General features: G+C 36.8%; 1 protein-coding gene across 2 annotated transcripts in view; it reads right to left on the reverse strand.

Moving 5' to 3' along the window:
- Positions 1-1,375: 1,375 nt before the first annotated feature.
- Tmtc2 (Transmembrane O-mannosyltransferase targeting cadherins 2) overlaps positions 1,376-21,440 on the reverse strand; it is a 202,017-nt gene continuing 181,952 nt past the window's right edge. The window contains exons 8-10 of one of the 2 annotated variants that reach the window (XM_070303804.1): positions 4,227-4,367; positions 3,423-3,507; positions 1,376-2,000 (exon numbers count right to left, since the gene is read on the reverse strand). In XM_070303804.1, coding sequence (XP_070159905.1) covers positions 1,669-2,000; positions 3,423-3,507; positions 4,227-4,367 — 558 coding nt within the window. In that variant the 3' untranslated portion in view covers positions 1,376-1,668. Of the gene's footprint in view, positions 2,001-3,422; positions 3,611-4,226; positions 4,368-21,440 lie in introns of those variants that run through there. The other variant, XM_070303805.1, reaches the window with a different exon arrangement.

Below are 21,440 nucleotides of genomic sequence, written 5' to 3' on the forward strand. Positions count from 1 at the left end.
GTGACATGTTAAAAAATATCTTTAAAAATATCTTAAAATTACATAACTAATCTCTTGACAATCCGAATGCGAGAACTTAAGTCATTTCCCCCTGGATTACACGGCGCGTCCATTTAAGACAACAAGCACAAGAGAAAAGCGTAGCGAAAGTTAGATGCTAAATAAAGGGTGGAGAAAATATAAAGACGCGGAGGGTGAGAGAAGGTAACGTGTGAAGGGGAGCGGCCGTAAAGATGGGTAAGTTGATGAAAAATAAAATGGCCGTGACGATGCATCTCTCGGAGCGGGAGCGAGCCATCTCCTCGAGGAAGAAAGACGCTCTTGACGGTGTTCCGCTTTAAAGATAACGAAGCGAGTTCTTCGCGGAACAAAGCTTGGTAACCATCGCCGCCGCCACCACCGTCGCAGCGGTCGTCGGAGTGTTTGCCGAGACTGTCTCCAGCAGCGCGACAGGAGCGACAGGTGGCTTCCTGTGCCCGCTTTTTCACCCCTTCTCAACCTTTCTCTTTTTCTCTCTCTCTCTCTCTCTCTCTTTCTTTGCCGTTTCTCCATTCGTCATTTTCTCCCGATTCCTCGCCTCCAAACTCGCTCGCACCGTTGGCATTTGCTCGGAGGTATGATTTAAAGTGTAAACTTAAATATTCTAGTTGGTACCTTCGTGCAAATAGATTCGATATTAATGGATCTTCAGCACCTCACCGACAAAAAGAGAGAGATGGGGAAGGAAAGAAAGGGAAAGAGAGGAAGAGAGGATATCTGAACATCCGGCGCAAGAAATTTTAATAGCACAAACTTGACTTTCCTTAATATACAATATTTCGTGTAATTAAAAAATGAAAAAAAAAATAGATATGCAAATAAAATTGTTATAAATTGAACAATAAAAGATTGATATATTATAGATATAATAACAAGTAAAAATTCAGAGATATAATGACGAGAAAATCAACATAGAGAAAATAACATCTAAAATAAAATATTCTTTTCGTATAACTCATGTAGTTATTCCATCCAAAGCGCTCCATCAAAGAAATCGCAAGTAATCGCGTCGAACGATGCGCAAAACGTTTTCGATCTAACTTTTCCCGTCTTCTTTCTCCCTTTTGGAATGATTGATTTATAAGAAGATGATGTGGCATAACCACATATTTCGGTTTACACATAAAATAATTATTGATTTGCTCTTATAGAATCTACGATGAACTTACCTGCTGTATGTATAGGCAGTGAAAGATATTTCGCATATATCTTTCTTGCAATAAAAATCTGAAGAAGCAATCCGAGGCAGTAATCGTCTTCTTTAACACCTCGCTAAACTATATAAGGTGGAAAAAGGAGTCGGAGTAATATATATAAAATATATATCCGTCGTATATTAGAGAAAAATAAAGGAAGCTTTATTCTTCACATATCATAGCAGGCGATACGAGTCGGCAGCGCGTGATCGATGTGAACACGCGCGTCGCCAACGACGCAGAGATATAAATGAATATCATTAGGAAGATCGGGCCGGTAGGGGATCTTGGGGTACACGGTAATGTCTTAGTAAGAAGGGGTCCTCTTCCTCGTTCGCGCGGGGTCATATAATACACACACCGTCTTCTTTTTCATCGTGTCTTCATGCTGGCTCTCTCTATCATCTCCTCGGTCATCCTGCATTTCTTCAGGTCACGCCAAGATCGCCGCCAGTTTATGCAGATTCGTTATGGTCGTTGCGTCGCCCGGTTGCAATCTAAGCGCTTCCCTGTAAGCCGCGGCGGCCTGCTTGTACTTGCCGTTCAGGTGTAGAATCGCCCCGAGATTTGTGTGGCTGCGGGCCTCGTGCGGCCTTAAATTAACCGCGTGTCGATACCAGATTTCGGCCTCATCGCGACGATCGACCTGCCGAAGCGCCGAGGCCGCCGCGACCGACAGTTCATAGTCGGATCGCGACAGCTCGGCCGCTCGCAGCTGCTCCTCGGCAGCTTCCACCAATCGGCCCTGCGACGTCAGGAACAGCCCTGAAAATTTTGTAATCAAACATTGTCGTGTGTCGCGAGGAATTACAGCATAGAAATCGGCCGTTCATACAGATCGTATCGTTCTTGTTAATTAAATTATTCTTAATGAACTTGTTGCGCTAAATTTAATAATTGTGTACTTAATTGTATACAAAGATCTGTTTAAAAAAATTTATTATTCGAGTTCTATAAATATAAAGGCACGTCGATTTACCTCTGAAGTAGATTTAAAAAATTTTCGAAAGCTTTTTTTAAGGAAATGTTTTGATTGAGAAAATTAAAAAAAAAGACGGAATGAGATTGCAGAATGCAAATATGATGGAAAAAACAGAAATTTTTCACATTGATGTTTTTGAAGTCTTTGAAAAAATCTAATTGAACACGAGAAAAGCTTCAATTGCAAATGTGAAAAAAAAATTGTATTTTTTTATGTAATGTTCTTGAAAAAAATATAAAATGGTGTTTGAAAGAAATTTAATAAAACACGAGAGCAGTTTTAATTAAGAAGAAAATAAATATATACAACACTCATCGAATCTTTATACTCTTTTAATCTTCTATAGAGAGTTATTTCACTTTATTATTAATTATAAAAGACAAAAAATAAAAAATCTCTAATTTTGTGCAAATTACATTTTCTTAACATCTTATTTGAGCGAATGGAAAAAAAAGATAAACGATGACAAGATCATCTTAATATCTCGCGTGCGAATTAACGCGCCCGATGTTCTGAAGCATCGCCGAGTTTCTTTCCGGAATTTCAATACCCTCGATTTCCGTTTTTCCCCTACATCTCGATTTATTCCCGTGCTCTTTGGTATCTGCCCTTTTTTTTCGATTAGTCGTTCTGCCTCCCTTCTTTCACTCCAGATCTACTATCATCCCGCAGGAAATATTACAGCGGTATTTATAGCGGCTCGACGGAGGAAACGACGATCCTCTTATCTCCCCCTTCCATTAAGCGACTCTTCGAATCTTGGTTCTTTGATTCTTTTCCGACGCGAAACCCCCCGCGGTCGAGAGGAGTAGCTTCGAGGACTCCTTTTCAGGACAGATTCGAGGATCGGGAATCAATTATACCATTGTTACAATGGGGCTTCGACTGTGGCGACCGACGGGGGTTACGTTCGACCGGGTGCAAAGACGGGATGCTTAAGAGAGCGTATTTCATTGCTTTAATAATGAACGAGGGTCCGTTATCGTTGCCGCAACGACTACAAATACGGGTATTAGATATTTAAATTTCGATGCGGTTGAGAAAGGCATTCCAGCCGACGCGACGGAAAGGCGAAGGGGGTGATGTTGGAAAAACAAGATGGATAATAGGCGAGGACGATAACCGGAGACGTCTACTGTTGAATTTCGAACGAAGACGACGCTTGCCCGCGGTTGCAATTAAAGGAGCTTTTGGTCGCGCCTTACCGTAATGATGGTGCACGCTGGGGTCGTTCGGCGCCAATCTACGTGCCCTCAGGAACCATCTCTCCGCTTCCAGGACACGGCTGGACTAAAGAGAGAGAAAGCAGAGGCGACTTGTGAGCCACCGCGAACTCGATAGCCCTGTCTGTCCCCCCTCCCCCTGGCGGTTGCTACCGGCTGAGGAGCTTGTTCTATTGCATTGAACAACATTTTTGAATATATTTATTAAGTGTGTCTGTATGTGTAACGCTGAATATAAATATATCCCTAAAAATAATATAAAAAATGAGAAAAGTTTAGAGACATATTGAAAAAAACCGGATTTTTTTTAAATTACAATAAGCACTATTCTTCAATTTTTTTTTTTTTGCCATGGAAATATATCGCATTTTTGTCGACAAATTCAATCTAATATGCAATATGTCCATTCACAAAATTCAAATGTCACAGAAAAATCAGAAAAATACAATAGATTTATATTCAACGCTGAATTTCCTAAAGAAAAAACTTTATTTGGTATACTCTAAAAAAAAAACCTTGCTTGTCATCCATTGTTATTTGTTGAAACCACCGGGGCACAATCGATATCTGACGCAAATGTAGATACAGTTTTAGAGTACAAGAGCCGGGAGGAGCGGGGACTTTACGTGTTGACCCAAATATATTTATGCCGCGTATCGCCCAATAGTAGTTTCTCAAGTGGTAACGGTCGATATGCAGTCAGACGCGGAAAGTAGATCGCGATAAGATGAAACAGAGCGGCGACGACGAGTAAAATTTAAAAGCGAAAGAGCGGCGGCTACTTACGTTCCGTGCCAAAAGTTTCCCGTAAGTGATGTGGGCCGGCACGTGGTCAGGCTGGCTGGCCAAACTCGCCTGAAACCACCTCTCCGCCTCCGCGTACTGTTGCAGTCTGGACAGCGTTTCGCCTAGCAGATTATACACGCTCTGGAAAAGAAGCAGACGAGAATTCTCCTTTGTGTCATCCAATCTCTTTCGTTATTACTAAGGAAGCTTAAGAATTTTTTTAAGAATGTTCTGAATTATTCTCGCTTCCTTCCATCTATTTAAGTTCTTTGATTTAATTATTTTTTGGAGTCTTTTTTTATATCAAAGATGCGATTACATGCACTGTCTCTCTCTACTCATAATTTTCTAACACATACAGCTTTATCATTGCAATTAACAGCATAATTAAATATCTTTTCAGACCAAAACAACATTTATATTTAAATAATTGTGCTCCCTCATTTGCGCCACAGCCAAATTTAATTCAGGAAAATTGTAAAATTTTTTAATATTTTATGTCATTATAAATATAAAAGCCTATACTAGCTGTATGCTTTTTTCATAGAATTTAAAGAACCGTACATTTAAGAAAGACTCAATCTCCCTTTCGCTTTACGCTACTTAAATATGCAAATATCGGTTAAAAAATATGTTAAGCTTGAAAAACGTACGAGCATGGGACGCAACACAACCGGGAACTATATTTACAAGAAAATCACGTGTGGATAGCGTGCCGAGAGAGAATTATGCTAATAAATTCAACAATTAATAAATTTGCCGACAACTAATTCACAAAGTGTAACAAATTGCCGCGATATATGCGAACGCGTGTACGCGTTTTAATGCGCGTTACAATATAATAATAAGCTCTTAATTACCTCCAATTTAGAAAATGTAATTGTAAGTGACAGAATGCTGAAATGCGCCACTGCTGCATAATTAATTACGCTTCAATGTGAAGGATCATTTCCGAAATTTTCATCACGGATGAATCGCAATGTGGTATTTTAACAAAGTAAATAAAGAAAACAGAGCGAGGATAATTGATCCCGGAAAAAAATTTAAAAAGTTTACTGATTTTCAAAATCGGCGGTTGTTACTAACAATTGTCGTTTCTCTGAGAACACAAATATGTATATGTGTCGTTTTTATGCGTACAATTTGTGTATTTATACATAAATTTACAATCATTGTAAAAATCAAAAAAGTATATAACGTTATTTATTAAGTTACTAATCAATATTCTCGTTAAAAAAATGTTAAAATAAAAATTAATAGTAAAAGATAAAATAGAAAAGAAATTATACAGACTAAATTAAAAAAAATAAATTAAGAAATTAAAATGTTAAAATAAAATTTGCTTGAGTAACGCATGTTAATGTTCGAAAATAATTAGAGACTTATAAACATTAAAAAAAGAATTAATTCCAAATTTGACAAAATAAGGTTACATTTATATTTTATATCTTTTTCTGGAATATCCTGTCTGATACATACAAATACTAAGAAGTAGCAAAGCGAGGAGCGCGTCACGAGGTGGCTAACATCGAAAACCTTCTTGCCAGGCACACATGAGAGACCGCAACTCCGTCTCGAAGTTGTAGTAGGCTAAAACTTTTATGATTTTGTTCGAGACGAGAGCCCGCGAGCCGTCGGTGAGACGGGGTTATTGAGGAGCAAAGTCTTTCACGGGTAGAGAAGACAAATGGCAAGGCGCGAACGAGAGACAGGAAAAGAACGACCTAGAATATCCCCTGACTCAATCGTCAGACTCGATTGCCTCGTGATTCAATGAATCCTACGATTTTCTCATCGCCGTGAAAACATCTCGTGGGGAATTATCGCTACGCGATTCCAATCCGCAGCACTACGGGAGAAAATTGGAATGTTAATTGATACTTTTATTCGAAATGCTTTATTACGCTTGTATCGAAATTACTCTGATAATTTATAATTGAGCAAATCATTTGTACATAAATATATTTCGCTGTTCTGAATTCAAATTCTGCAGGAATAATTTTAATTTGATATAAAATTGTATATATATCATAATTATATCTCAGCAAAATGTATCTTGTTGCACAATAAATATTATTATTACATATACTGTATCGCGAAGATATCACATTGTCATGAATCGCAGGATGGAATAACAATTATGTTAACCGACACAGCGATACACATCATGAGCTAAGATAATGAAAAGAAAATCTGAATGCACATCAGTTTTCACACAATTATTCCGACAATTTTATCGAACTTCATTTCCTACTTCTCTCGCATGTTATTCGAGAGACGCTCTATATTTCGGGATTTGAGGATAACGTTTGCGCGTACTTTTTGTCACATACTCCAGCGTGTGATTATGTACGTGACGAATGTTGCCGCTTTGTGATCGTGATCATTATTTTCTCTCTCATGCGGCAAAAACACGGTGTCGACTTCTGAATAGGAAACGCGACGAGCGCCGCCGTTGCATCGCGTCAAAGAATTGCGCCGGCAAAGTCGCGCGCGCGTAAAGCAACCGGCTTTCCTAGTGCGCGCTCGCATTGTTCCGGATCATTATTCACTTGGACTACTTTTCAAGGATGTTGCGCGTACTTGCTTAGGCATAATGCTCGCTCGAGCTCGCGGCACACAAAGCGATGCTTCTACCGATCGACGCGGCTTTTATGCACTCGAGATGGTTCTCACGCCTTTCTGCACCGTGGTTGAGGAATAATGATCTCGGGGTCGCACATCCCATTTACAGTAACACCGCGATATATATGTTGACGTGATGATATGTTTCGAGAGAGATGAATATAGATTGTTTTCCCCATAATTATCAAAGAAATACTTTAGATGTCAATTTTCCGAATTTCAAATTGATTTTTCTTGAGGAACATATCACACATACAAGGCAAAACTTTTTAATTTTCGATATTAAATTTCCTATTTAAAATAAACTTTGAGTCTTTAATTTTCGATAACGTAAAGCCAATTAATTGTAAATAACGATTTATGCAGTTGTGCATGAAACTTAATTGTAATCGTTTCGATTCGTTATGATTTTTTTAATTAAGGGCTAATTAAATTTGTATATATCCGCTATTCCAATTATGTATCTCATCGTTCGACGAACCTTCAAATTTCCTGTAATTAAAAAATATCTGGCTATTGCGCGCACTCATCGCGTAATTACTCCCATCGTGTTTACATTTATGTTGCAGTCAACGAGTATTCGACAATTTCCAGCGATTGGCCGGAATGTCTGCTTTATGGTGCGGTTCGATGAATGTTTAATCAAGCCTTGTATGATGGGAGTTGACGGTATGCTGAACACGTATTGACTTTTCAAAAAATAATAGGATATATTTTTTCTCGATTCTGTCATCGTCGGACCGGATGGATGGTGTGTACATTTCTCGATCACGCGAATTAATATTACCGGATCGATGAATAGTTAAGTGAACGTTGGAACATTGTCCTACTTGATATTAAACCGATCGGAAACGCGCCATGCATTAACCGGAAGCATTTAAAATCACGTTACTAGTAAATCCATTCTAAATAATTACATGTCCGTCCTATTATGGTATACATTCAAATAGACAAGGATCAATCGATGATCAATATTTTCGGATTATATATATATATATAATACATTATATATATCGAAATCTATCGTCACGATATATATATATAGTTAAATATTATTTATAAATCTTTATTAATTATTAATTATATTATAATATCAAATAATTTCCCGCTACTGATTGCGATCGCGTTTAGAGAAGGAATTCGACGACACGACGACATATATATATATATATATATATATATATATATATATATGTATCGTATGTATGTATATATATATATCATAATACATAAAATATTTCGGCAGCAAATTATCATTAACATGGTATTCGGCGCGGCGTAAACATTAGCGCGCTATTATTTATGTATCTCGACTCTGTCATCATTCGCGCGACAACACTCGAGCAGGAAAATAGTCGTGCGAGGCGCTCCGTCGAATTCCTTCTTTAAACGCAATCGCTAGTAACGGGAAATTATTTGATATTATAATATAATTAATAATAAATAAAAATTTATAAATAATATGTAACTATATATATATTGTATATATATTAAAATATTTTGGCAGCGAATTAACAATATCTAACATGGTAATTGGCCTTGGTAATGTAAACAGCGACATAAACATTGGCGCGCTATTGTTCACGGCTTTGTTATTATTCATAGAGCGATACTTGAATAAAAACTGTAGTGGGGCGAGACGCTCAAATTCCTTTCTTACGTGTATCATTCGCGCGGCGATACTCGAGCAGTAAAGTAGCGGTGCGTCGTCGGTTCCGTCATCGTGCCGCGGACGGTTTTCGCGTCTTCCGCGTCGCGTTTCGACACAGCATTGCCACGAGTCGCACAATGGCTCATATGTGGCACGCGCATTTGTGCGTTGAACGCACACTAGTGCGTCGTCGTTGCCGTCATCGTGCCGAACGAGCAACGATGCGTCGCGTTGTCGCGTTTCCGCGTTTTCGCGTCGTCGCGTCTTCGCGTTAGACTTTTATCTCGTTTTCATGATTGTCATCGAGAATCATACTTCGTTGCCGGCTAAATGGGATGTCTCTCAGCATTGCAATGTTTAATATATTAATACCTATTAATATAATTAATTTTATATTAATATCAGTTAATATTAATACTATATTAATATTATATATTATATAAATATTTATGTATTAATAAATTTAATATATTAATGCAGGCGCAATGTTAAAACGCCTCAGTGTCGCGGCTGAGGTGAATGCCGACCGCGTAGCAACGTATGTTCGTGCATAGTATAGATGCATGTTCGCGCGGTTAATCTTGAACTTCGGTTCGAGAATCGGCTGTTGAGGGCACGTTCTGCTCCGACGAACGGTTCGGCCCGAATCGGTTAGAGTTCGGTCGATTGTTTTGGAATCGTCGTTAATGGGTCCCTTCTCTTGTACCGTCTAACAGCACATTGTAGCAATACTAAAATGTTTGGCATTTGAGGAGTCGGCTGTATTAATTAGGTACGATTTTCGCTCGCTAGAGAAGTTGATCTCCCGCTTTCGAAGTGATCTAGATTGTTAGCACCTAGGAGGTGGGTATCTTCGTTCTCGACCCGTCTATCAGCCTTACGATAAACCCGGCTCGGTCTGTATGATAGAGACTTGGTGGTTCGTATGAAATCGTTCCTAACGATGTTCTAGTCGGCCCTCGATGGGAGCAGGCGCGGGTCAAGAGTCGAGCGAACCCCATTCGCGTCGATTCCATCAATCGATTTCGTCTTCTTCCGCTTCCGCTTAACCTTTGCTCGAAGTAATCGGTGAATTCTCGACTTGTCGACTCCAAGTATGATTCTCACGTGAAGCGGGGTTCGATCGTGCCGAAATTCGAAAGTGCGGAAGTGTCGTTCAAAATATCGCGCGTGTGGATCAACCTGAGAGGAGGAGGAGGCCTAGGAGAGGCATCGGGCACCGATGGAACAACCCTGTCGTAAGTAATTTTTTATTTGTTTCAATTATTTAATTGCGTACGTGCAACTTAAATGAAGCAATTAATCGTGTAATAGTAATTTGATTTTTTATTATAATTATTTATTTATGAATTAAACAAGAGAGAATTAAAGAAAAAGATTTTATATAAAGGCTATAATTTTGTAAAAGTTCCTATTTTTAGATTATGACTTTATATGGAATTATTAGAGTTATTAGTAGTGTTTTATTTTAAATTTATAAAATTATTTTATTTATCTATTTATTATTATATGCATCGAATATAAAATTCAATGCGTATAATAAATTTTTTGAAATATTAATTATTTTGATATCGCTGCTACAATTTAGATCTTCTGTTTGCATATTACAGATCAACGTAGCGACCCTGATATTCTGAGAGGAGGAGGAGGCCTAGGAGAGGCATCCTGCACCGGCGGAGCAATCCTGTGGTAAGTAAATTGTATATTAATTACTTATTAATTGCATACGCGCAATTTAAATTGAGCTATTAATCGCGTAATTTGATTTTTTATTCATATAATTTAAATAAGAGATAATTAGGGAAATAGATTTGTATACGAAAGCTATAATCTTATTAAAAGTTATCTTGTATAAAAGTTTTTACTTTTAGATTACAACTTTTATATGGAATTATTAGAGAATTATTAGTAGTATTTTTTTCAAAATTTATAAAATTATTTTATTAATCTGCTTATTATTGTGTGCATTGAATATAAAATTCAATGCATATAATAAATTTTTTTTAATATTAATTATTTTGAGCGCTGCTACAACTTGGATCTTCTATTTGCATGTTACAGAACAACGTAGCAACCCTGACATTCTGAGAGGAGGAGGAGGCTTAGGAAAGGCATCCTGCACCGGCGGAGCAACCCAAGGGTGAGTATTTATTATTTGTATATTGGTTATTAAAATTCGCGTACGCGCATTAATTCAATCTCATTATTTGAATGAATTTTTAAAATGAATTAAACAAAAGAAAATTAGAAAGAAAGACTTTTACATAAGTCCGATAAATGTTTCCATTATTTAAAAAAAATGTTCAAAATTGTTTCGTATTTATGTATCTCCCTATTATCATACGCATCAGATATATAATTCGGCACGTAAAGTAATAATTTTTTGAAATATTAATTATATTTTGGGCGCTGCTCTAATTTGGATTTTATATTTGTATGTTACAGACAACGTGGCCTCAAGTCCAACAACTCCCCTGTTGCGCATCAGTGCCGGTGAGTGACAAACTTTTATTTATTTTTAAAGTAACGGATGAGATTGTAGAGATTGTAGATGAAGATTGTAGATGTAGATTGTAAATGTAGATTGTAAATAAATCCGTTACTTTTAAATGGATGAGCTAAAATAGATCAAGTTAAATAACTATTGAATTCTTTTGATATGCATTGCATCTATTGCAAAAGTAAATTAAAGTTTAAATTAAAAAAAGAAAAATTACAGAAAATATTTTTTTCCAAATTTGTAGATTTTATTTAATTTATTGAATAAAGAACGCTAGTAATTTTATCAATTATATATGTGTGATGTATACGTGTGTAACTCATTCTTAACGCGCATCTTATCCTAATTTCTTAGCTCATCCATATCGTAGAATTTGTTTGTAGACATTGTTCTTAAACTTTGTTTTAACTGATACAAGAGAGACCAAATAATCAATCAATTAAATTATCTGTAATATGATAATAAATTGCATAAATGTTGTGTAAATTAATTTTATTTTATTATAAATTATATATTATTATATATTATTACATAAATTAAAATTATATATATATATGTTATTATATATATGTATTATTATATTATTAAATAAATTTATATATTTATTATAATTTATCATAACTTTTTAATCAAAATTTTGATTGATAATTTGGCTTTGTCTCAGTTAAAATAAAATTATATTAAAATGAACGTCGAACGAACGATCGTAAAATCACACGATCGCCATCGAGCGTGAAATGTTTACGCTCATCTGCCGACGACAATAATTACCCGGCAAAAGAAGGAGTTTATCTCCTTACGAGCGCAAGAAAAATTTTGCGCTTATTCGCCGGGAATAAAAGGAGTGTATATCTCCTTTTTCGATCTCTGGTTAGAGATCGATTCAGAAAATGGCCAGGAGCAACGAAAGGTAGGTCCAGCTGGCCTGAAAAATGGAAATAGACTATGCAAATAGGCGGCCAACTGGTCAAAATGCGAGAGGTATACAAAGTACGATTAGGGCACGCGGTTAGGGCACGCGATTAGGATACATCTTTAAATATCGGGGATACATTCTCCAAATCTCAGATTTCTGTTGGTTCAGCCAGCAAGTAGGATTGTTAGGGCTATAGGAAATTTAGGAAACCATTAGAACATTAAGGAAAAAATTAAAAATAAAATTATAATATATAATAATAATATCCAATTTATTGTTAAATTTATTTTCAAGACAATCTAAAAAAATGAATCACGATAATATTATAAAACATGATCATATATTGTAATGTATATTTTATGTTACAAATGTTAGAGAAACACACACACACACATTTATAAAATTACTTAGATATTAACTAAACAAAATTATACACAGATACTTAATATTTGAACTCTCAAATATGCGGCTCAGCTATGATAGGTTTTTATTAATATAAAATAATACATAGCGCAGTGTCGAGATAATCAATCAGCATCGCGGAAAAGAAACAACAATACTTGCGAGTATCGATTTGACATATCTTTTTTAAGAGTGGATTCAAAACCTTCTATGAGAACTGTGTAGCAAGAAGAAAAACAAAACATTCTACATACACAGGTCATAATTATTTAAAATATTACTTAATTTGTTATTTAAATATTTTAATTCACAATTTTATATAATACTAAAATTTTTCATATATTATGTGTGGCCATTAAGTATCATTTGATAAATGGCAATTTTTTAATTACAAAATTTCTAGAGTTCTGAAAAAATATAACACGCATTTCCCGGAAATTGAAAATGAGAAATTATTCAAGATTAAATCTCTACCTTGCCGTCAAAGATTCCATAGAATTAATACGCGAATGATTGCGCGAAGAATTTCCACGGTGCAGTACGGTTAATCCGGTCGATAATTACGTCGAATCGTACGCCGGCACGAAGTTATCTCCACCTCTAATGCGACATATTCTAAATTCCGTCGATTGTCTATGTGAGAGGGATAGAGAGAGAGAGAGAGAGAGAGAGAGAGAGAGAGAGAGAGAAAGAGAAAGAGAGAGAATGCAGAGAGGATGTAGGTGGAGGATGTCGCGGCGTCGCTTGTCGTCGTTGTCGTCGACATCTGCATACTGCCTCTCGCAACGGGACAAATAATTAGGACAGCGCAAGCCGAACCGGGTAATTAGACTAACTGACTACGTTCGAAGACCGACTAAAAGGATATACGTGCGATAGACGAGAAAACTAATGGCTGGAAATAATCGGATTAAAGCGACTCATCGCGGGTTCTCGAACGGTTTCTATCTGTGAAAGGGTACAGAGTCCCCCCATACTCGCTCTAGCCGCAAACCAGAAGTAAGTTTGTAACACAATCGCGTATGTGCCGTTGGAAAATTGATGATGAATAGTACAAATAATACCGTGACGTGGATTCGATGAAGATGAAAATCCGAAGTATTCTAGCTTTCGTGCATAAAAGGATATCGTAATAAAGGAGTTGGACAAATCAGGAATCGGAAGTTTAGATAGTTTCTGAGTTTGCGATGAGTAACATCCATCTGTGCGTAACACGGATAAATATATCAATATTTTGTGTAACACGTGACTCGATTCAGAACACGTGCGTGTACAAAGTCGCGTAAATTAGCATCCGAGGTGAATTCTCCGGCGTATAGACGGGGCACAGAAAAGTTCTTCGTGATATCTAACTTTCACGAATCTCGCATCTGTTCGGTAACTCAATAACAAACGCGCGTCTGGCGTGGAGAACTGGAATACGGATTATTCGTCTCGCGGAGAAGATTTGACAAAGTCTTTGAGCGGAACAATGAGACGGTTGATTACGTACACCAGGCACAAATGGATTAATTCTTCGTCGTAATCTTATTGTCGTTGTGAGACTTTTGCGATGACTTTGATGTCGTACAGCAAAAACTGTTTGATAATACAATTAAACGTAACAAAATTTTAAAGACCTTATTTAAAACGAGCAATTTTAATAATGCACTCGCAGAAATTTCAAAGTACGATATCTATAAGTTTTTTTTAATGTATCATTAATTATTAAAACTATATAATTTTATAATTTGATTTCAATGATGATTTATAATTTAATTTTTCAATCACGATTTTTTTTTTAAGAGTAATCTTATTTAAACACAGTTTTGGATAAATTTAAGGTCCATAAGAAAATGGAATTGAGGAAAATGGAATATCGCGCGTGTGTGCAGTAAATGTCAGAGTATCTGTTATTTATATGAGATGCTGTATGTTTAAAGAGACGCTTTGAAGCGGTCTTTCATCACAGAATACGCAAGGATCAGTAGTAGCGATGTGATGGTTGAGTAATTTGATCGATTGCAGCTGGTAGGTTTTACCTAACCCAATATTGGACGGATTACGGTTTCATCTCATTTCGGGCTTTCACTCAATGTGGGATCCCATCTCATTATACTATTAATGATTTTCCGATGGCTCTGCAAGGGACAATAGTGTTCGCTGTATTTATATCATCGTATGACATTTTGATAACGAGACCGTTGAATGTATCGATATTTTATTAAATACTTGCAGTTTTTTCGACCGTTCAATTCGTCATTATAGTAACAAATTTTAGATAATTATACTTTCAGGGAATTTTACTATGACCTTAATTTGTAGAATATTGTAAAAAACGAGAGATAAATTTGTAATTTACTAATAATTCGATGTTTTATTTGTATTAAATTGCTCTGTTTCTGCAATTCCATCGGAAATAAATGTTGGCGAGAAAGTAACAACTGAACATTATAGGAAGAAAAATTATTCTTGGAGAGTTCGAAACACATTTTTTCTTGTCTTTCCCGTATACTGTTATACGCTTTCATTGTCGTACATCAAGTCATCGCCCAATCTCGACCGTTTATCATTCTCTCATCCAGATACCGTAACGTTCACGAAAACGCGCCAAGAAACTGTTCTGCGGTTTATTTTTTTGACAAGATGATTCTTATTTGGAAAAAAAAGAAGATAATCCCGATGCCGATTTCTTTGACGAATTTTCGCGGGATTACGATTAAAAAATGCGACCTTTTCGAAGCGAGATTCACGGAGGCGCCGCTGAGCCGCTCTCGTAGAGTTTCATCTAACTTTCCACGGGACAACGTCGCCAGCCGTGCACGCCGTGGAGCGAGAAGAAAGGAGAAGAGCGAGGGGAGAACCAAGGGCCATCGTGATAAAACATCGGGAACTGGCGAAACTCCGGTGTAATCTTGCCGGCGATGTTTTACTGCGCGGGCTGGCACGTAGGGGACTGCACATACACACACACATACGTGCATACACGTACACAAATGTGTATGTATGTTCAGGGCCACGCGGCATCGTAAAGTCCTGAGAGATATCGCGCCGGCGATTAGACCCTCGTTTTGGGAACTAAATTTCTGCGGGTGCCGGCTCCCTCTTTCCTTCGCCCTTCTCGTATCCTTTGTCCGCCCGAAAGCTTGGACCGGTTCGAGGCAAGGATCGAATCCTTTTGACGCAAAATCTTCGCGCTTCTTCTCGTCGCTTTTTGCCACGATCTCTTGCATCACCTCAATAACTATCAATCAGGAGCCCGTGTGATTTATGAATCTGTCATTTACTAGTTCCAAAACAATTGGGTGACTCGTTAAACCGAAAAAATTTGATACATTGCTATATCGAACCTGTTTAGTCTTTTCTTATTTAGTTTCATCGACGAAAGCATACTCGCTCAGATTCGTTTCCATCATCATTTTCGCGTAGTTTTTATCATCCAGTGTATATTGATAGTAAGAGATTATTTTCCTAGGAATAACTATATTTATAAGAATAACTATATTCATAAGAATGACATATAATAAATTTCTTAATTATTAACATTTTTATTATTTTTTCTTTTATACAGTAAATCTATTATATTTCTCAAATCTTTATAGAATCGTAATTATGTGAGATAATAAAATATTGGAGAATAAAATTAGAATATACGATCTCGTTTTAAAATATTGTCGACGAGGAATTAATATAATATGCAATAAATGTATAATTCCATCGGATTCTGTTAAATCGTCGAAACAATGGTAGTTGCTTCTCTCATTATTTGTTAAAAGAGCGTTATTTCATCGAGCACATTTTTCTAGAAAAAAAAACACATCGATATGAAGAACGTAGCCGCCGTAATTAGTGATGGAATCGTAAATCGCGCGCGAATTTATTGTATTTTCGCGGATCCCTATCGAAAATGCGAGCGAGCGAGCATCGAAACACAATCCCCCTTTCCCTTTAGATGGCACAGCCACCATCTCGATCCACGGTGTTCTCGTTTTACTTCTTTCGACTTTCTTGTTTGTTCGACTACGTACTACTATCCGAGCCCCCCCTCCCCCCCCCCCCCTCCGATCCCTTTGATAGCACATGGCACAAACTTTCGGTGACTTTCCGCCATAGATAGGGAAGAATTGGAGAGTTTTGCCCTGGGATGGTCGGGTGTGAGTAAGTAAGTTTCTCGTCCTCTACTAGAGAACGGCTGTCGGATGAATTTGCGACACGGCAGACCCGTCTTAATCAGCCGGGTTCTCTGATCGATAAGTCGCCCCGATGCTTCACCGGGCAATGCCCGTATTAAATTTCGCTATCTGTCAATATGTAATTTATTTTGAATGTAAATCGGCGCGCCAATTAAGATCGGCTCTCGATCGAAGTAGACCTAAAACAGAATCTATATAAAATACTCGAAATTATTTCTTTAATATTTAAAAGTTTAACGTACATTTGGTATCATCTAATACGCGTAATAAAATAATACCTTTATTTTCACTTATAAAAGAAATTTCTCTGTATCAAAAAAAAAAAAAAAAATCTTAATCGCGTGCATCACAACGATGCGTTTTCGTAATCGCGAAATGAGATGGCATCGTGACTCATCTCTTAAGCTTCCACGATTCAAAAATCCTCACCGCCGGCGCGTCCGCAATCCTGTGCACGTACACGGCCACAGACCTCACGGAGTAAAATAAAAAAAAAAAAAAAATGTTAGCGTGTTGCAACATCGTGACGATATCGGGAACAAAGGGAAACGGCGAGGCGAGAGTGCTTAATTCGCGCGAGTGGCACGAGGCGGTGTACACCCGCGGAATTTCTTCTGCCCCTTTCTCTTTTTTCCCGTACCTTCGCTTTCTTTTTATTGCGAAGGTGCGCGCGGAAAGTCGACGAGAGGAAAGAGAGCAAGGAGGCACGGCTGGACGGGGGTGCGGACGGACGAAGGGAGGACGATGCACAATGGGCGTTCTTCTGGAAGATTAAAGTGCAACGGCGGCACCGCGACGCGGAGCTGTGTGTCGGGCAGCGGCTCGCGTTAAAATTAAAATCGAGCGCAAAAACGTACGGCGAGAGCAAAGTGCGGGAACGGTGAATGGGAGGATTGACGAGGAGAGCGAGAGAGGTCCGGGGTGTTGGCTTGTAATTTAAAAGCTTCTCGCTGTTTTTCGCATGACCCTAAGGAAGCCATTAGGATCCCCGCGGGCGACCGGTGGGTAGATAGGTAGATAGATAGAATGACCTGCAAAGTACATTGCTGGGAGCATACATCTCTCGCCTTCAGGGGAGTCCCTTTGGGGACTTTGAAAATATTCTCGTTACTTCTTGCATTCGATTGTAAATCTGCTTGCCACTTCGTCGGAATATCAACGCGAATCGTAGAATCGAGCGAAAAAAAGTCGCGATGATTATTTTGTCCCGTTTCTACTTCTAGTTTCACATTCTCTTGAAGAGGCAGGTGACATGATGAAGACATTTGTCATATTTTAAAATAATCGATTTTGAAAGAAAGTTAACACATATATGTGAGAAAAAAATTGCTATATTATTACATAATTATATTAGCTTTCTATGACTAAAGCTATTGCTGTTTCGCGGAAAATATACAAAATTTTATTAGCAATACAGTACCGCAATTACTCAAATAAACTTTCTTTCATTTGAGATCGTAAGTCAAGTCATAGCTGGCAATAGCCTTTTAACCGTTCCAAACTGTTACTAGCAAATAATTGTCGGGACGGCTCTTTTATAGGCGCCCTTAATTCTCGTTCTGATAAGGTTAAAAGTTTCTCTTTACTTTTGACTCTCCACTTATCGATCTTACCGTCGATCGATGGCACCCTGAGAGCGTTAAAGCGTTAAAGAAATAGCTTCGCTGCTTCGTCGGAATTACAAAACACTATATCCTGAAAAGAACAGTTAAAACTCATCCCCAAATATAAAAGTGTAAAGATCGAAACGATGAAGAGAGTTGATGGGATTGATAAATTGACAATATACATATTCGCGAGAAGTGCAATACGCGGTCTTCGGGGTAAGGGTGGATGGGAAAGGGAGAGATACGTTAAGCCGCCGCCAAGCGAGAACAAAAAAATGAAAGAGGGTAGGAAGACAGAAGGGGTTGCGAAATTACCTCGAGCAGCATTGTGCGCCTGTCGGAGGGCTGCAAGCATCTAATTAGCCACTCAAACACTACCGTACAAAGCGACCCTCTGTTATTAAAACGATATGTAAAACGAGGCCGTCTCTCCATAGCGCTTTTCTTTTTCGGACAGCTAGGTTCGTCGATCTCCCAACGGTGCCGAGAATTTTTCCAGGAAATTTGTCGCGTCAGGGCCCTTTGTTTGCCATATCGTTATCGCGACACTATTATCCTGAGCGCAGACATATTGTACTTCGCGGCACAATGGCAATAAAATTTAAATCATGCGTGCTAAACTCTGATATGTTAGAATTTACGCCAGTTATACTTCAATCATGTTTAAAAGAAATTTTTTCGCTAATTTGATTGCTAATATACACTCACACACACACGCGCACCAATACATTTTCTAATAATTTAAGTAGAAGTTTTTTGTTTTAATAAAAATATCTACGAAAGCATTAGTTATGTATTAAGATCTCGTAATAACAGTTGTTATAACTAAATTTCGTCGACTCGTGAATTAAATCTGTTACGAGCTTGAAAATTGTTTTAATTCATTATCATTACCGGAACTTCGATCGCAGTTAACGAACATATCTTACAGTGACATATAAATAAACAAGGAAAACTAGAAAATAATCAAATAAAAAATTTTAATAAAATAAGAAAAATAAAAAGCTGTCTGATAAAGCTTAAAAAATATATTTAATGCAAAATTTCTGTAATTAAATAAAGCAATCGTGACTTAATAAAATACGTCGTTGAAACTGTAAAGAACGTTTACGTAAGATATTTAGGTATAATATACAGTTGTTTGCGAATTAAACGAACTACTGTATCTGACAGAAATCATACGATAATACATTTTATATGAAAATACTGTTCAAAGCACAGAGACGACGAAAGGTTTGACTGATAATGAATCGGTTTGGAACGAGGTCCGGCATTGCTAAATTATTAAAATATAATTAATCGTTCGGTTGATTTAACTGTTCGATTGCTAATTCATTGACAAATTCGATGATCACGGTTCGATTAATCGCCACATTTTTAACAAAACCGCGTTTGGTAGAAGAGAATACAAAAATATCAGTTATTTAACGCAGTGATTTTTTAAATTTTTCTAACGTAATTTTGCAATCTTATATTTATATTAATGTTATATTATCTAGAATTATTTTGTAAAAATAAATTTTATTTAAAATTTTTCAAGCGAGTACATATGTTATGTGTATAAAAAATTTATATAAAGTTACGGCATATAAATTCATATATAAAATCCGTGTCAAATTTTCACAATTTCAATTTATATTAGAATAATTTATTTAAATTGTCGTTTATATTTGCAGAAGTCCATAACGTTTCAAAAAATTTTGTGTGCGATTAACCATAAATTATGATTACTAAATAATTGAATTGATATTAAATACTTTGTCCCTTCTCCGACATGCGGTCGTATCGACAGAGCTAAATGGTTCGACAAGGAAAAAAGTTTCTGGTTATCAATTTTTCGTTATATGCGCCACGACAGTCCAGCCAGCCAGCCGGTACCGGCGATTTTCCTCCGAAACTTTCCGTCCCGCTACTTATTCCGCGGGAATGAATGCGAAGTCGCAAAGTTTGTCGGTCATAATTGATGTTTCGTAAAAGGGGACCGGAACCGGATGGAAGGGGATTCGATCGAGACTAAAACCGCGATGGAAAAGTTGCGACAGGATTCCGCGCTTCCATCGATGAAATCAATCCCGTGTTTGGAAATAAATAAATATGACACATATCCCGTTTTATCCCCATCAGAGCTAACATATTTTTAGCAACGAATAAATATCGGAAGCGTCTGAATAAAACGATACATGTAAGAAATTTAACGGTGCGGTAAATAAATTAACCCGTCCTTCCTTCTTCCAAAACATATTGAAATTCTATAAAGTATCTAAGAATCGAAATTATATCGTGATATAATTTCATTTATTTCCCGATAGAAATATCGTAAAATTGTCATGATATTTACATTTTTTCAAAACAAATTGCAATATCACTGAGCGTGATAAAAGACGATACGTGAATAAATGTTTTTTTGAATAGCATAATTATTGAGAAATATATATATACATATTTTCCGATTAAAAGTATTAATTACGTTTTTTCGAAATATATGAATTTAACGTCTAATTTAATCCGAGTTTAGGTATAATGCGTTTAATGGATACATATAATATATTGATATAATGTTTCAAAAGGAATACATTTTTTGCCATCGTTTCATTTCTTACTTTTTGACATTTTTTTTCGCTCAGCATGAAGATGATTTTAATTTCTCGAATAGAACGAGAATGATAAATAGCGCGGACTTAACAGTAACGTATTACCAGCACCGGCTAATTGCTAAGTACTAATTAATGTGGTCTCAAGTAAAGCTATAATAATGAATTATGCTACGTCAAGGCTATTTGCAAAGAAGACAAAAGAACAATACCTGCCGGCTGTTCGCGTTTTTATCATCATAATTTGGGATGAAACCTCCGTTTGTTACTTGCCGTTGCTCAACTCATTGTGAAAATAATTATAATCACGATTATAAAAATGTACATTATATAAATATAATAATCTCTCTCGTTTGTAAGCATTTGATTCTATGACTTGCTTTATCATAAAATCTGTTACGATATAAAGTGCATAATAATTATTTTCATAAGCCGTTATATATATATATATATATATATATATATATATATGTATAATAAAATAGAAATTATATTATATCGTGTAACGTGTTTATTAAGCACAAAATTTGCTCTTCCTATCTCTTTCATAATATACGAAGAGAAATATTCTTATAGTCCTGACGAAATTTGAGGAACGACGATAATTTGGCGCGTGCGGCGGCTCTTTTATTAAATGATGAAATATTCCATCGACTTATGACCTGAGGATGCTTTGGAAGTTTCGCTATCTAATTCCCGCAGGCACTTCTCGACTAAGAGAAGGTTTCGGCAGGAAGTCCCACCGAGGTC

Source organism: Polyergus mexicanus, unplaced genomic scaffold (assembly GCF_030449975.1).
Source record: "Polyergus mexicanus isolate NDT 795.1 unplaced genomic scaffold, iyPolMexi1.0 SCAF_11, whole genome shotgun sequence".
Classification (NCBI taxonomy): Eukaryota; Metazoa; Arthropoda; class Insecta; order Hymenoptera; family Formicidae; genus Polyergus; species Polyergus mexicanus.